Genomic DNA, 17,440 nt, shown 5'->3' on the forward strand with positions numbered 1-17,440 from the left:
CAGCCACAGCCACCACAGCCACAGCCACCACAGCCACAGCCGCCACAGCCACAGCCACCACAGCCACAGCAACCCATGTTGTCAGTAGAGAGGACTCAGGTGCAGTGAGGAGAGAGACTCAGGAGAGGAGAGAGAGATGTGATGGCCTTTGCTTCAAGGGGCCCTTAAATACACCTGTGTCCTTACATCAGCAGGTAGCTACTTCCTTGTTTCTATCAACTTCCCTGGGAGGATTCACAAGACCCTGAGTGCATTTCCTCATGGAATGTGCCTCACTCCAGACTTGTTACTTTAGTGTTTACTTCCTCCCGTGATGCTTCCAGTAAAAACACATTTCTGAAATATTTAGTCTTGTGTTGACATCAGTTTCCAAGCTCACATGTGCCCTTCCTCTGGTCTTGTTTGGGTAAAATACACTTCCTGGTCACATGTCAGGATTCCTTGACTCCTTTTTCCTGTCCCTGGGATTCAGAGGGGTCTGTCCTCCTCTCTGATCAATGGAGAGTCACTTCCATCCCCTTATCAAGAGGCAAAGCCCCTTAACCCTCCCACACTCCAGCTTCTACGTTAGGGTATCAGAACATCTCCCTTTCCCCTTGATTCACAGGAAAACCATATGGCAAGGCCGCTGTCAGTTTTGAGAACTTGTCTTGATGTATTTCAAAGTGAACTTTCCAGACTGGCTCAAAAATATCCCCCTTTCTTCTCATGGATTTCCAGGGTGGGTGGGCAACAGAGTCCAGAGTCTCTATTGCTATCTGGCTTCATGCTGCCCCCAAGTAAACTAAAATTCCTTGCAACTTGAATTCCCATGAAATATGTGAAGAAGAAGGAGGAGGAGGAAGAAGAGGAGGAGAAGAGGAAGAAGAGGAAGAGGAAGAGGAAGAAGAAGAAGAAGAAGAAGAAGAAGAAGAAGAAGAAGAAGAAGAAGAAGAAGAAGAAAGAAGAAGAAAGAAGAAGAAGACCCAGATGACAGCAGACATCAATTTCTAGAGGACACAGTCTATCTGTGAGGAAGGGATGATGGAGCCATGTACACATAAGAGATGGAGCAGTTCCCTCACCAATTTCCTCCAGACACCAAGAGTCTTAGCATTCCGAATCATGGACCCCAGGAAGCCTCATCAAATATTTAAGAAAAATAAGAAACTTTTAATACGAAATTCAAATGCATACTTCATAGGACTAAATATAAATGTCAAACCCCTCCCCCTAGGTTGCTATGATATTCGATATTCCCCTTACACATGGACAGAATGGTGGATTACAATCACAGGGGATTATTTTGCCTTCAGGATTCACTCGGCAGAGACATTGTCAGGGGCTTTACATAGGAGAGAGGTTGTTTTCCTGCCTGGCTTGTGTCAGCAATGTTGCTCAGCATCTTGCAATAGATAGAACAGTCCTCCATAAAAAGGAATTTTTCTGGCTCAAAATGTCAGTACTACCAAGGAAGAAGAAGGAGGAGGAAGAGGAGGAGAAGACAAAAGAAGAAGACAGAAGACAGAAGAAGACAGAAGACAAGAAGAAGAAGAAGAAGAAGAAGAAGAAGAAGAAGGAGAAGGAGAAGGAGAAGGAGAAGGAGAAGGAGAAGGAGAAGGAGAAGGAGAAGGAGAAGGAGAAGGAGAAGGAGAAGGAGAAGNAGAAGGAGAAGGAGAAGGAGAAGGAGAAGGAGAAGGAGAAGGAGAAGGAGAAGGAGAAGGAGAAGGAGAAGGAGAAGGAGAAGGAGAAGGAGAAGAAGACAACGACAAAAGTCCACAACAACAAAAATCTAAACCTTGCTGTTATGTCTCCTCACAGCATTTCCCCGTCTATTGTCTCAAAGCAGTATAGTTGGTGGAAACTCAGCCGAAAGGGAAGTGCTCCTCAAGTATGTATCCAAGATGCATGGAGTCCTCACCGTGCTCCGCTGAGAGGTCCTGAAGCTGAGCCCCATGCTCCTTGCCTGGCTTCTGTTTTAAAGCTGGATAATGGGGCTGCCTCTATCAGACCAAGTGAAGCCACACTTGTGATTTTGAACATGTCTGAAACATTAAGTAACTAAATGAGTTTATGTGTTGCCATTATTTCCATGTTCCTTCCTATCTACCACCCCATCACCCTTCACAGAAGTGGGATCATGTTGCTGCTGTTAGCTGTCTCCATGTTTCTTATTAAATTCCTCTACAGGGTTCCTTTTTGGTGGGCAATGTTAATTTATATTCACATCAGTGTCAATTTAACTTCCCGATGTGACTTTTGACATACCTGTATCACTAATTTTAGTCAAAACTGAAATTGATGATTATTTGATTTTCATAAATATTATTCACAGTAGAATTAAATAGCCTATTATGATGAAACATCTTCAAATATGATAATTTATCACCACACCCCCATGTCTGTCTAATTTATTTCTCTTGATGTGTTTACCATTGTAGACCAATAGCTTGGCATGCAGATTTTCCTTTTGGATATCAATTGATAAAACTTTAAAACACTCTAACCAAGTTTTCATTCTAAGATAAGCTCTGTGCCTATTTAAAGTTCAATAGGAATTTATAAAAAGAAAATATATCATAGGTTGTTGTGGATTCTTCATGCCTTTTAGACAATCATACAGTGTTTGTTAAGCACACTGAATATTAATACAGAGTCTCAGGCCACCATCAGGTAGGAGCAGGGAGGCAGATCTCCCATTGCTCAGTGGGTGAGCTCTGGCAGAGCTGTTTGGATTGTTTGACAGTGGCATTTGTGCCTGAGACTTTTCAGTTTTCCAGTTTTGGGTAAGAAAATGGGAAAGGAAGACTTGGGAGGTTTCACAAAGACTTTGTCTTTCTGATGTGAAACATTGCTCATGGTACTAAGTGGGCCTTCTGAGTGGGCTGATGGATGCCAGTTTTCTGTACCTTTGGGCACATGACCTAGGTAAAGAAACAAAAGAAGTTGTGCAATAAATCTAGCTGGCATTCGAAAGGGAAGTAAATAACACACTGGAGACTCTTGTGACACCAGGCTGAACAGGGAAGTGGTCATGTGTTTCCTGTGGGACTCCTCAGCATTGGTACTTAAGGGGCTCCCCCTGCAGGAGGAGCATCACATCTCCCTCTCCTCTCCCGAGTCTCCTCACTGCACCTGAATCCTCTCTACTGACAACATGGGCTGTGGCTGTGGTGGCTGTGGCTGTGGCGGCTGTGGCGGCTGTGGCAGCTGTGGAGGCTGCGGTGGCTGTGGAGGCTGCGGCTGCGGTGGCTGTGGCTGTGGCGGCTGTGGCGGCTGTGGAGGCTGTGGTGGTTGTGGAGGCTGCAACAGCTGCACCACCTGCAGGTGCTACCGGGTTGGCTGCTGCGGCTGCTGTGGTGGCTGCTGCGGCTGCTGTGGCTGCTGCAGGCCTGTGCTAGTTTGCTGCTGCCGCCGCTCCTGCTGCCGCTCCTGTGGCTGTGGCTCCTGTGGCTGCGGCTGTGGCTGTGGGAAGGGCTGTTGCCAGCAGAAGTGCTGCTGCCAGAAGCAATGCTGCTGCTGAGAGGGGTCGCTGGGAAGGTGCTGACCTGGTCGCTGGGAAGGTGCTGCAGGTAACTGTCTGCTTGGTAAGACTCTCTGCTTGCCTGCCCACTGTGATTCAAATCACAAGAGTCCATCCTGATCCCTTGGTTTCTGAGAGTTTGTCTCCAAGAAAAAAAAAAAGACCAACAAGAATCTTGCCTACAAGTAACAAAATAGCGTAATGGTTCTCAAAGTTCTGTCTTTGGAGATTTCCCGCTTCCGTGAATGTTTCCTTTTACCCCCCTTTCTCTCTCCCTGTAACTCCCACATACTGAATCTTAGCTAAAGGTTTCATCTCGGTGAAACCAAGATAGTCTTCTCCCAATAAACTACCCCAAATTGTCAACCTCTCTGTTTCTTTTCTTATTCTGGTGTATCTAATCGAAAATACAACTAACCCCAGCAGAGTAAAAACTCCTGCTGTTGGCTCAAGTCAGATATTGAGTGTGTAGTCACTACTAAAAGGTCTCCGCGTGATTGTAAGGGTCTGGTGCTCTAACCTACCCTCTTACATAAGTCAGAGAAGAGCCCCTGGTACTGTGTGTGGTGTCACATCTCATCAATGTCTCTTAGATCTTGCATTGCCCTTTCCTAGGAGATACTGACCTGTCCGAGACCCGATGAAAGGCAAATCTGAAGCGTATGCAGCCAAAACTGCCGTCTGCGTTATTGTCGCTTGGTTCCATTAACAGGTTAATGTTTGATCACATGGGTTTGGGGAGATGGTAAAGTGCTTGCTTCAGTTCGGAGCATCCATTTAAAATCGAAGCATGTATGTGTGTACATCATTTCCAGCATCTGCACAGCAGAGACAAGGGATCCCTGGGTCCTGCCGGCTAGGTCGTCTTGCGAAATCAGTGAGCTCTGAGTTCATCTAGAAATACTGTCTTTTAAAAAAAAAGATAAAAAGTGATTGAGAATGACCATGATGCTGCCCTATGGCTGATGTGTGCACATGCACACGTGTGTACACACACACACACACACACAAATGTGAACCCATATACATATCTACATATTCATATACATAAGTGCATATATAAGGTGCTGAGTGGTTGATTATGGCATGGTGCTGACCTCTGGTCTTCACATACCCATGTATACATGTACACATGTACACACACATCTACACACATAAATGCATGTATACAAGAACAAGTAGACACGCAAACACTCGATGGCAGGTTAGTGCAGATCTTTATTCCATCTCCAGTTTAACTTGTTAACTATCTCTCTGGTAGATTATGATCACAACATAGCCATAGTTAAATAAGTCAGCTAGTAAGAAGTGGAAGTTGCTAGAACAGGTTTGATTATAGCCCATGATAGGTAGAAATCATCCTGAGAAGCTCAGTGTGGCCCCTGTGTGGGAAGATCACAGGAGCCCAGGAGTTCACAGGCACCACAGTAACCCCATCAAAAGCAGCAGCAGCAGCAGCAACAACAACAAGAAAAACCAAACAAACAAATCATAAACATGAAGAGATCATGACAGGCAGCTTTTTGTACCGCATTGCTGGATCCCTGAAAGCGAAAGCATGTATACATTGTGAGACGCTGACCAACCTGTGCTCTGGATTGTGAGATGCTGACCAATCCGTGCTCTGGATTGTGAGGTGTTGACCAATCCATGCTCTATATGCACTGTTTCTTCCTTTTGTAAACTGCTAATTCTGTGTACCTCAGTGTTCCCTGGAAGAAGTGTGGGATGGGAAATGAGCGATCCAAGAGGTCAACAGCTTCAGAAGTGAGCCGCTGACACAGCTCCTGGACCATAAGTCCTATTATGCCCCTCCCACTCCCATCCCTGTCTTCCTAGAAGTGCTCTCAGAAATCGATGCTTCAGAATAATTGCATTAAAGAGCACTATACAAGAGGCCAGAGGAGTGTCCAGGCTAGAAGTACACAACAAATATGAGTGCCAAGAGGCTCCAAACAAAGGAGAAATGAATACCTTTTGCCCGATCCCAGCTCTTCTCAGACACACCCAGAAGATGAAGGACTATGATGTTGGCTCTGAGAAAGGCAGCTGCAAATACTTGGTAATTCACTGAAACCTTGGCATCACTACAGGCATCTGAAGATCCAGGCAACAATGTGAAGTAGCTGGATTTGCTTCAGTGTAAAGTTGACAATCACCTATTTCATGCTAGATATGGGTATGCACAGTGAAATGTACAAAAATGAACCATGGTTGGGATCTAGCCTTTGCCTAGGCTCATTTGGTCCATCTTCTCTTACAAAACCACTTTTGGATTCCACTTACACGTCTGTATAAATGATTACATGTATGTTTTAGCAGGCATATACAAGGATGCTCATGATGGACAGTAATGCCAAAATAGCAACAGCATCCCATCATTTAGACTGCAGATGAAGAGGTGAATTTCAGTATGCCCATAGAAAGAAATGTATGTGATTACAGTGAAACCACGTCCAGCACAAAGCATGGCAAAAGGTAATGATGATCATAGGTTAGGGTTGAGGCTGTCTTGGGAGTGGGATGTCTGAGGGATAGGCTATCTGATGGTTAGACCAATTAAATAAAGAGGACAATGCTTTAGAATTATGAAGCAACAAGACTATGCCTCATGTTTTTTTGTGCCTCTTATAAAATTATGGTAAAATGTAGCGCTGTGGGGGAGAGAAAAGCAAAGGGGTAGGAAGCTTTGTGAATATGGAGGCCTAAGAGGATTCAGGTAGAATGTGCCTTCTGAACAAACTAGGAAGGGACAAGCAAATGAACTATGCAGTCTTGAGGACAGTACAATTCTAGAAAGTGGTAAAGGAATTGAAAGAACGCAATTCTAGAGAAACCAATTGAATGCTGTGTTCTGAGTGCAGACCGGAAGGCAGAAGTAGCTTTTAGCTCATCGTAAATGGCAGCTTGAATGGAGAGAAGCTGCCGAGGCAGAAGATTTGCTGCTTTCCATGGCAAGGGCATGGCTGGGCAAGTGGCTGAAGTGGGACCTATGCCATCTATCCCAAGGAAGCCCTGGGTGAACAGGTTGGGGCCCGGCCTGTGAAGCAGGAAAGCAGGCTATGAGGTTTGCTGAGGGATCCCCTATAGGGTGAGAAGAGAATGTCGACTTGGCAGCCATTCCTTCTTGGCCCACGCAACTGCAGTGATAGCGTTATTCTTACGGGAGACTCACTGGGACGACCTTTTTAGGAAAGGAATATTCTCATGTGCCATGAGAATAGAGAGGAGCTAATGGGCCACCAGAGCTCAGTGTTTAACATGTAAAATTTGCCTCGTCAACTCCTCTCCTCTACAGGGTGTCTCTTTAGAAGCCTGGTGAGAGAGGAGAGCTTTCGTATAAAAATTAATGCAGGGTTCTGTCTTGAGTGTAGGCTTCAGTTACACCACAGGTGTGCCTCTCTTTCTGTATGACCCAGGAGGTAGGCATGAAGTTTCTATTTGGTCATGTTGATACGGAATCTATTTTTGTTGTGATGGTATGAAGCTCTGTGAATAGGCACCTCTCCTTTTTCTGCTTAGACTCAGACTTCTTGCCCGAGACAGGGGCAGTGTGGGTGTGGAGCATGGACCTCTAGGATCTGGAAAGGTATAGTAATCTGATTTATTTTTAAGAAATTTTTTGTGTGTAGAATGTTTTGCCAGCATGTCAGCTTGCCTGTGCACCTGTGCATGCCATGCCATCTGAGACAGGAGAGGGCTCAAGTCATATCACATCTCAGCCTTAAAAGTAGCTGGGACCACAGGTATTAGTCTCAATGGCCAACTGTCAAGGATGCAGTACTCATATTTTGTACACTTGATGCTTGTAACAAAATATCACAGGTGTGAAAAGATGCTAAAGCTGCTTTGTTGAATCATAAAGTGATGGTGTAGCTGTGAACTCTGACTCAAGACAAGGCCATCATGAGTAACTGCAGGCATATAGGATGGGTTTTGCCCTATAAGGATAGTAGGCTCTGTCATCTTGGATGGAGACAGATATAAGACAAGAAGAACTGAAATGTAGGAGAGCCACCTTTTATTGCATTTTAATGGTGGCCTCTGGATGGACTCCTAGGAAAGCAAAGGTTCCAGAGGGCATTCCTGTGCAAGGAAAGGGAGCCAGCTAGTTCTGAGACACTGGCATCAAAGGAGGGAAGACATGGGACAGAGGTCTCAGTCTTTGTTAGGGGAACCCCAAGATTGTTTGGCTGGGGTTTTCAATTGTTCTCTGTTTTCTTGTAATGTTAGTAGAGACTTAGCCAACAATTATAATCTAGAACCTGAATGGTCTTCAAGTATCATGAGAAAAATCCTGATTCAGCCTGTGGATGGAAAATTGGAGCTTAGGCCAATGGGCATCAGTAGAAGTGTTAGGACTTGGTCTGATGTGAAGCTGTTATTCAAAAGCAAATGCACTGTTTGGTGTTGCGATATGGCCATTTGAGGTGATACCATTAGGTTCAGACCACATGAGGCCATACTGCTTTTATGGCTAATTATGTTCACGTGCATTCATTGTTCAAATAAGTGGGTCTGCTCTGACATTTTCATGCATGTGTTTATTGTGCTCTGATCATGTCCAGCTTGCCTCTGCCCTTCCTTGTTTAAACTATCTTTGTAGTCAGAAAGCTATGGATATTTCACATTTCACAGTTGGGGTGCCCCTGTGAAGGCTGATCAAAAAACCAGAACAAAACAAAAACCAAAAAACCAGCCCCCCAATCCCCCCAAACAACAATAACAACAACAACAACAACAACAACAAAAATCAGCCAAATGAAAAGAAAAACCAGCCATCCAACAAAACAACCCAAGCATTTTGTTGTTGTCAATTAACCCATATGCTTAGAGATGGGGCCTCCAAGAGCTAATTAGGATTGGCTAAGGTCCTTAGGGCAGAGTCTAAAGAATAAGTCTGGTGGCTTTATTAAAACAGAAAGATAGACCAGATAGACATAGACAAATGTGTGCCTCCTGTTCCCTGCCCTGTGATATGTTGTGCCAAGTCATTGCTCTGCCTGCAGAAAGGACATCATACCCATCCCCGTCTTCCACTATTTTTTTAATTGAAAATAGATTTTTTAATAAATATATTCTGATTATGGTTTGCCCTCCCTCTACTCCTCCCATTTCCTCTCTGATTCCCCTCTCCTCTAAATATACAAACAAGCAGGCATCTAAGGGATAATAATAATAATAACAATAATATAATAGTAATAGTAGTAATACAAACCAGAATATGAGAAAATAACCAAACAAGAAAAAGAGCCAAAGAAAAAACACAAGAAAAGCACATACATAGAGAAATATATCTTCTCACACACAGAGACAGGAATCTCATAAAAACCCCCAAACTGGAAGCCATGTTATATATGCAAAGGACCTGTAAGATAGGAAAAAATGCCCTGATTTAACATTATGAGACAAAGAACCTACAAAGATGCCACTGAGTTCGTTTTGTGTTGGACATCTACTACTGGGCATGGGGCCTACCCTTTAGAGTGGTTTCTTCTTCCAGTGAGACTCCCTTGGAGAAAAGTAACCTTCCATAATGCAAGTGGTTATCAATAGGAGACAGGTTCTGATTACGGATAGGGGCATATGTCCACTTCTCCTTTCATATGTAGGACACATCTGATGCATACCTATGCAAGCCACGTGCATGCTGCCACAGTACGAGGCTGTGAGTTCAGACGAGTGCCTGCCCTGCTAGTGTCTAGGAGGCCTTGATTCCTTGATGTCCTCTATTCCTTCCTGCCTCCTCTTCTGTAGACTTTCCTGGTCCCCGGGGGAGGGATTTAATGGAGACAGCCCTTTAAGTTGAGTGTCCCATGCTCTTTTACTCTAATATTGTCTGGCTGTGGTTCTTTGTATTTGCCTCCATCTGCTGCAGGAGGAAGTGTCTCTGATGACAGCTAGCAATGTGTTGATCTGTGAGCATAGCAGAATGTCATCAGGAATCATTTTATGATATATTCCTTTAGCAGAACATAGCACATAGTAGTTGGTTTTACCCTAGGACCTGGCTTATCTAGTCTCAGGTTTTTGGCCACCAGAACAGTGTCAGGTATGGGCCCTCATGAAGTGAGCCTTAGATCAAATCAGATCTTGGTTGGTTACTCCTTCAAGTCACTATTGTACCAGCAGATCTTGTATCTTGTAGGTAGATCACTCTTGCAGATGGGAAGGTTTATAGCTGGGTTGTTTACATTTTTTCTTTAGTAGCATGAAAAGAATCTTCCAGGGTGATGAATATTCGTCCTTAGGGGTTAAGGCGTTAGGTAGGCCCCAGCTAACATCTCCATGTTCAATGTGTTGTGTGGGTGTTGTTTTCAGCAATAGGGTCTGACAGTCAGTTTGTGGTGAGCCTTCAATAGCCTTGGAAATAGTCTGGGTAACATTTGGAGGTACCCATAGAACCCCTTTGGACAATAACTAGATTAAAGGTAACTCATTCCTGGTGCTAGAAGCTTCATTTGGTGACAGATATCCAGTTGGGTCTCTGCCTGCATTGTTAGTTAGTGATTTCATTTATATCCCCCTCACATATCTACATATTATAGGAAGCTTCTACTGTATTTGGTTTCTGAACAACACCCCCAATGGCCCTTTCAGCTGTTCCCCTCCCCCCACCAATTTTCTCCCCCTCCCTGTTTGATCCTTCCATCTCATTTCCCACCCCATCCACCCATAATTGTCTATTCTATTTTTCCCTTCCTAGGGAGATCCATCCTTCCCTGCTAGTCTCTTATACTGCCTACCCTCTATGGTTCTATGGATTGTAGCCTCCTTATCAATGACTTAACAGCTAACATTCACATATAAGTGAATACATATATATCGCATTGGTCTTTTTGAGTTACCTCACTCAGGATGATTTTTTTCTAGTTCCAGCCATTTAACTGTAAAATTAATGAGGTTCCTTCCATTTATTTCTGGAAGCATGAGCCAGAATAATCATCTTTTCAATAAATTTATCCAATGTGGATTGGAGAGAGGGCTGAGTCAAGCCCTTCCCAAGAAAATGTGAAGACCTGAATCTATGAAGCCCACAAAGACTGGACACTGCAGCATGTGTCTGTAATTCTGGCTCCTTGGTGAGATGTGAGGGGGAGACTGGAGAGTCCCTAGAAGCTTGCAGACTGTCTAGCCTGGTCTACCCAGCAATAAACAGCAAGAGATCCAGCCTCAAACAGGATGGACAGTGAGGACTGACAGTAAAGGTTGCTGTCTTACCTTCCACATGTATGGTGTGACTCATGTGTACCCATAATTATATATGCAAATGCATAATACCCATATACAGAGATAAAACATTAAATAAAAATAAAGGTCAATCAATCAATGTCATTAGCAGCAAAAAATTAGACTAGTTCATGTTATCTTTAAAAAGTTTTATAAAAGCAAATATTTGGTAACAAGGATATTTATACATAATTTAAAGTAAGTTAAAACTCATTGAAACTATGAAACTATAGGAAATGATATGAAACTATATATTTATAGTACTTTTAACTTTGCCATATAAATATATTGAGAAAAGAACCGTATTAATTAAAACAGGAGAAAAGGCGGCTTACCAAGGGAGAAATTTAGTCAATCTGAGCATAATGTGGTGATCAAATTGAATGTCACCAGTAACAGGATGAACACACCTTTTGATTTGATGATGCCCGTGTAATAATACCTCAAACTTGTTAAACCGAAGTTTGACCTTAGAGGTCAGGGAGGGGGAGGGGCTATACCACTGCTTACCGAGGATGATTTTGCAATACAATTTTCTCACATAAAGTTAACAAACCTAGCGGACTGTTCTAGATTAAAGCAGAGTAAAAGTACAGCTTTGATTGAATGTCAGTCCTGGATGCTCTTGAGATAGTTAGGGGAAGCAAAGTGTGACCGTACAGCACATAAGGGTGCACGGCACTTTTACATTTCTTGAATCTGATCATTGCCAGGTGAGTGTAAAAAGAGTATCTCCTGGAAAATACTTGGTAGAATTTTTATAGTTGAGTGTCATTACGAACTTTTTAAAAATATCTTTTTTACATTCTTATGTTTATTCATTCATATGTATATGTAACAAAAAATGGTTAAATAAGGGAAGGCTCTAAATTTACGAGGGGGGTGGGTTTAAGGGTATAGCCATTGTAGGAGTGGGTAGAAGATGGGGGGTGTAAATGATGGAGTTACATTTTAATTAATACAAAATTAAAGATTTGCCTGTGAGTCCCTTGTTCACCGGAGACCAGGCCTTTCCCTTATTGTCTGACTCTGAAATGGGGTATAAGATATCCCAATCCCGCTCATGGTTCATGAGATTAAAATAGATTTTTTTTTTAATTTGAAAGAAGCTCATAGACAGAAACTTCCCTATACTGTAAACTGAGCCTTCCCTTGGTTGCAAAACAATTCCTACCTGTAAATCATCCCACATGTAACTTTCTTCATTTCCTATACAAGTTGAAGGCAAACACTTCCTGAGGCATTAGCCTGAACATACTCATTGCTGTGCCGATCTGGTCTTTGAAGCGTCCACGCTGAGAAGGTCTCCAGCAATTCAGATGATTATTTTGCACTATGTTGTTGCACTGATAAACAAGACGAACATAAATTGGAACCAAGGTCCAGTGCTCAGCTTCCTTTGGTGAGCTTGACTTTTCACATTCTTATTTTCCCCACATTTAAATAAGGAGTCCATCATCTTTAAGATTGAAAACCTATATACTGTAATACATAGTGTGTAAACTACATATTGTAGTTTTATTTATGCATATGAAATGGCTGAGGTCTAACTGTAAGCATTTTATTCATCCTTTTCTCCTCTGCTTCAAATATACTAGTTGTTTCATAATGTTTCTAGTTAAATGGTGTCTTAGTTAAGGTTTTACTGCTGTGAACAGATACCATGACCAAGGCAACTCTTATAAAAACAACATTTAGTTGGGGCTGGCTTACAGGTTCAGAGATTCAGTCCATTATCATTCCTCCCCTCCCCTCCCCTCCCCTCCCCTCCCCATCTTTCTTTCTTCATGACAGGTTTTCTGGAACTTTGTTGATGAGCCTGGCCTCAAAGATCTACCTACCTCTACATCCTGAGATTAAAGGTTGTGCACCCTCCAGAATAATATTCTTTTTACTATAATCTTGAGTTCCCCCATAATAACTGGGGGGAAAAGAAGGCAGAGGGAGACCATGGAATGACGCACAAGGAAACAGCACCTGTCATGGTGGCAGCTAGTCTTGATTCTTAACTTGATGGAATTTGGAAACACCCAGGAAACACCTGTGAGCATCCATGAGGTAGCAGGTGAGATTTAACTGAGGTGGGAAGATCCACCCTGAATATGGGCAACATTACTCCGCAGGAGATAGGTCCTAGACTGAGCAGCAGAGCGATGCTCTATTCATCTCCTTCTACCTCCCACTCTACCACAGTTTGAAGAGGTGAAACTTCTCAACTTCCTGTCCATGATGGACCGCGCCCTTACACTATATAAATAATGAGCAACCGTGTCTTCCCTTAGGGCTGCTTCCTTTTGCTTAGGTATTTGCTCACAATGATGAGAAAGACAATGAAGACGGTGCATGTTATCACTGTGTTTTTCTCACTCTCCTCTTCTGCATTTTAAATTAATTTCTAATAATGTATGTTATTTTAAATTCAGAGGGCTTTTTTTTTTAAGAAGAAAGAGGAGGGAGCAGCCACATGGCTTAGCAGGGAAAGGTGTTACTAAGCTTGATGACCTAAGTTTATTCCTGGGATAGTGATAAAAGAAAGAACTGACTTTTTAAAGTTGCTTTTTTTGATCGACACACACAAACCATGGTAAAACACACACACATACACACAAATACATACAGATAGACACAAACACACACACACAAACACAAAGTACACAGACATAAAAAAAGATAACACACACACACACTAAAAATATAATTTCAAAAGGCAAAAGGGAAAATCTATTTTATCTTCTCCATTATTTTCTCTTTTAATTGAAAAAACGTTTCATACAATATATTTTGGTCATATATTCGCCCTCTCCCAATTCCTTCCAAATACTTCCTCTCTCCATTCTCACCCAACTTTATATTCTTTTTAATTCTCTCTCTGTATGTCTTTAAAGTAAGCAAACAAACAAATAAAAGCAAAGAAAGAAACATACACACTAATCTCTCTCTCTCTCTCTCTCTCTCTCTCTCTCTCTCACTCACACACACACACACACACACACACACACACACACAGCCCAAATAAAGCAAAATGAGACAAAGTCTAAAAATGCCTTTGGGTTCATTTTGTGTTGACGAGCTACCCCTGGGCATGGGGCCTGCCCTGGGGTATGATTAATATACCATACAAGCTGGTTTTGTGTGTCAATGGAGTTATCACAGAGAAAGGAGGCTCTCTAGAGGAAATGCCTCCATGAGATCCAACTAAGGCATTTTCTCAATTAGTGATCAAGGGTGGGAGGACCCACTGTGGGTGGTGCCAGCCCTGAGCTGATAGCCCTGGGTTCTATAAGAAAACAAGATGAGCAAGGCAGGGGAAGCAAGCCAGTAAGCAGCACCCTCCATGACTTCTGCATCAGCTCCTGCCTCCAAGTTCCTGCCCTGTTTGAGTTCCTGTCCTGACTTCCTTTGGTGATGAACAGCAATGTGTAAGCATAAGCTGAATGTTTTTTCCTCCCCAACTTGCTTCTTGGTCTTGATGTTTTGTGCAGTAATACAAACCTTTACCAAGACATATGCCCAGGGACAATCCATTGGACAAAGTGTTTTTTTCTTTTGCTAGTGGCTATCTAGTTAGAAGTTAGGTGTGAGAACCCATGTCCACCTCCTCCTCTCAGTGCTGGAACCCCATTTGTCTTGAACCTGTGCAGGTCTTGTATGTACTGTCCCAGTCTGCGAGTTCACATGGGCATGAGTCGTGTTGCATCTGAAGACTCTGTGTCCTTGGGGTCATCCATCCCCTCTGGACCTGTGGCTCTTATTCTATGATGAAGACATTTAGGGCTGAGTTCCCCAAAGCCTCTCTGTACATTGTCTGGTCGTGGGTCTCTCTGCATTAATTCTCATGGACTTTAAGAAGAGGTGTCTCTGATAAGATCAAATCCCTTCCCATTTTTCTCTCTCAATATTGAAAGCCAATTCCTAGCACAGACAGCATAGATGACTCAGGAAAAAGGAAACAGCAGAGTTGGTGTCCAGGTCTCCTGTTGGAGTTTTCACATCTGTTGTGGACATGTCTTAGGCTAAGTATCTCTCTCCTGGTTATGCTTTCCTGAGAGTCAAAGGAATGGTCGTTCCACAGGGATATTGAGACCTTGAAGTCTTTGACTGATTGGAGGTCAGATATGATAGTGAAGACAGCCATTGGCACACTTCTGTGCTGAGACATATATCAATACTTCAGTCTTATCCCCCAAAAGGAGATTTATGATAACTGCTTTCCTTGGCTGAGGGCCTCCCATGCAACGATGACTACAATACATGGGGATGATGCCTGTGACATTTGGAAGGTTTCCATGGGCTAAAGTCATGGCCTAAGAACTTCATTCCTCAAATACTCTTCCCCCCTCCCCCAATCCTGATTTTGTATCACAGGCACATGGACAACATTCGGTGAGTTTCTCCCTGGGAATGGCTGCCCCTTGACTGTGTGTTTTAAATTCTTTAGGCAAATTTTTATTTACACAAATGATCCCATGCAAATGATCTCATGTTGTTTTTAAAACATTTCTGAGACTCAAACCATTCCTTTTGAATTCAAAGCAATCTAGGTCACTCTTTTTTTTTTTTTTTTTTTTTTTTTGACACTCTACAGTGTTCCCTTGTATGGATAAATCGTGTGATCTGACCTCATTAATAGAAGACTGACCAGTTTTCCTGGGCTTTTCACGCCATGTACTGCAATAAATACTAAATGATGAGAACTTTTTTTTAGATGTGAAAATTTGAAACTATAAGACATTTTTGTTTTGTTTTATTTTTTTTAAATATTCAAATTGGTAGATCGCTGTCCTAGGGGACAACGTCATTTCACATTCCTGCTTCTATAGTAGAAAAATGACGTTCCACATCTGTCTGTAGTTTGCCACCCATTTCCAAAAATGACTAGTGGGGACTGAAAGAAAAATGCTGAAGAAGTGAAGGATGAATTCCTTAGTTATTTGCATTTAATGCAAACTGATACCAGTGATGGTATTGTAAATGTGTGTGTGTGTGTGTATGATGTGTGTGTATTTGTGTGTGTATGTGTATGTAGACGTATACTGTCAGGCTAAAATATTTTGGGCTAAAATACAGATTTGAAATGGATAAAGGATTTGCAATTTCAATGTTAGCTAATATAGTCCTACCATTATTACACTTCAAGTCCTCAATAAATCCCAGCCATTCAGGGAGTATGCCCTCCTCCCACTCAGTGGTACCCATCCATCCTCCCTCAGAAATAACTATCAAATAAGATACTTTTGTGAGGCAAAGATCTAAGGGACATTTTATGTAGTTTATTAGACACTGAGGACATTGAAGAAAACCAACTACATCATAGCAGAAGTGACACTGGGAATCCACTGTTCCCAGAGAGAGGGAAGACAGACATTGGTGGACAACTCGGAAACATGTGATGGGAATCAAATACAGACAATGTAGCCCATGGGTCTGAGATCCTACTGATCTACGCTTTAGGCACCGAGAGATGCTCACATGCTCACATTTAACTACTGTGAGTCCAGACAGCTTTTAACTGGGAAGGCTTAGAGAGAAGATTGCACAAAGGCCAAGATTCCAAAACAATCTCATAAGCAAGGCATTGATCAGGAGTGGCAGGCAAGAGTAGCCTGAAGTACTTACCCTGATCCCAAGGGCATAGGCCAGGCCAAGTCAGCGATTTTGCCAAGAGTTGTAGCAACCAGAGAACAATCTGGAAGTTTCTATGTTAGGCCTTAGAAAACCTTGTGAGAGTTGTCCATGAGACTACTTTAAAGATCAAGGAAGAAAGTATGAGAGAGTTGGAGGGACAGAGAGCCAGCTGGAGACAGCCATGATGGGGTGTAAGAGGCCTTTAGCTATAGGAAGCAATGGGACAAAGGACTCACACAGCTCCTGAACACTCTTCTATCTAGCAGCAGCACTTCTTGCAGCCACACTTCTGCTGGCAGCAGCACTTCTGCTGGCAACAGCCCTTCCCACAGCCACAGCCACAGCCGCAGCCACAGGAGCCACAACCACAGGAGCGGCAGCAGGAGCGGCGGCAGCAGCAGACTAGCACAGGCCTGCAGCAGCGACAGCAGCCGCAGCAGCCACCACAGCAGCCGCAGCAGCCAGCCCGGTAGCACCTGCAGGTGGTGCAGCTGTTGCAGCCTCCACAGCCACCGCAGCCGCAGCCACTGCAGCCTCCACAGCCACCGCAGTCGCAGCCACCGCAGCTGCCACAGCCGCCACAGCCGCCACAGCCTCCACAGCCGCCGCAGCCGCCACAGCCGCCACAACCTCCACAGCCACAGCAACCCATGGTGTTAGTAAAGAGGACTCAGGTGCAGTGAGGAGAGAGAGTCAGGAGAGGAGAGGGAGATGTGATGCTCCTCCTTGGAAGTGGTGTTCCTTATATACCAAGTCCTTGGCACATTAAGTTTATTCTTGTTTTTCTAAACTTCCTCGTGAAAGAACTCACGAGGCTTCTGGCATCCTTCCTTGTTGACATCCTAACTCATAGTTAGCTCTAACTTTTACTTACCTCTTCAATCCTATATTTAGATCCTGGCACGAATCTGGCAGCTTTCTATGAGCTAGTACTTTCAATAAGGCCTGGCACCTTGTAAGTACTTACTGGGTACCTCTAAAATTAAATAAATGCTGAGAATATTTTGTAACACTCTCTTGCAGATATAGTCTTTTACAGCTATGAATACCAAACCTAGGTCAGATAAAAGTACTGTGTGTCTA

The 17,440-nt window shown here is 43.2% G+C and overlaps 2 protein-coding genes across 2 annotated transcripts in view; one reads left to right on the forward strand and one right to left on the reverse strand.

The window, feature by feature from the left end:
- Positions 1-3,380, forward strand: part of LOC110295528 (antifreeze protein Maxi-like) — a 3,733-nt gene extending 353 nt beyond the window's left edge. The window contains exons 2-3 of the mRNA XM_021164012.1: positions 1,801-1,870; positions 3,068-3,380. Coding sequence (XP_021019671.1) covers positions 1,801-1,870; positions 3,068-3,380 — 383 coding nt within the window. The remainder of the gene's footprint in view (positions 1-1,800; positions 1,871-3,067) is intronic.
- A 13,236-nt stretch (positions 3,381-16,616) lies between these two features.
- LOC110295535 (small cysteine and glycine repeat-containing protein 5-like) lies at positions 16,617-17,009 on the reverse strand. The gene has a single exon (XM_021164027.1). It carries the CDS (start codon positions 17,007-17,009, stop codon positions 16,617-16,619), a length of 393 nt encoding a protein of 130 aa, XP_021019686.1.
- Between the last annotated feature and the right edge of the window lie 431 nt (positions 17,010-17,440).

This window comes from Mus caroli, chromosome 1, assembly GCF_900094665.2.
Source record: "Mus caroli chromosome 1, CAROLI_EIJ_v1.1, whole genome shotgun sequence".
Taxonomy (NCBI): Eukaryota; Metazoa; Chordata; class Mammalia; order Rodentia; family Muridae; genus Mus; species Mus caroli.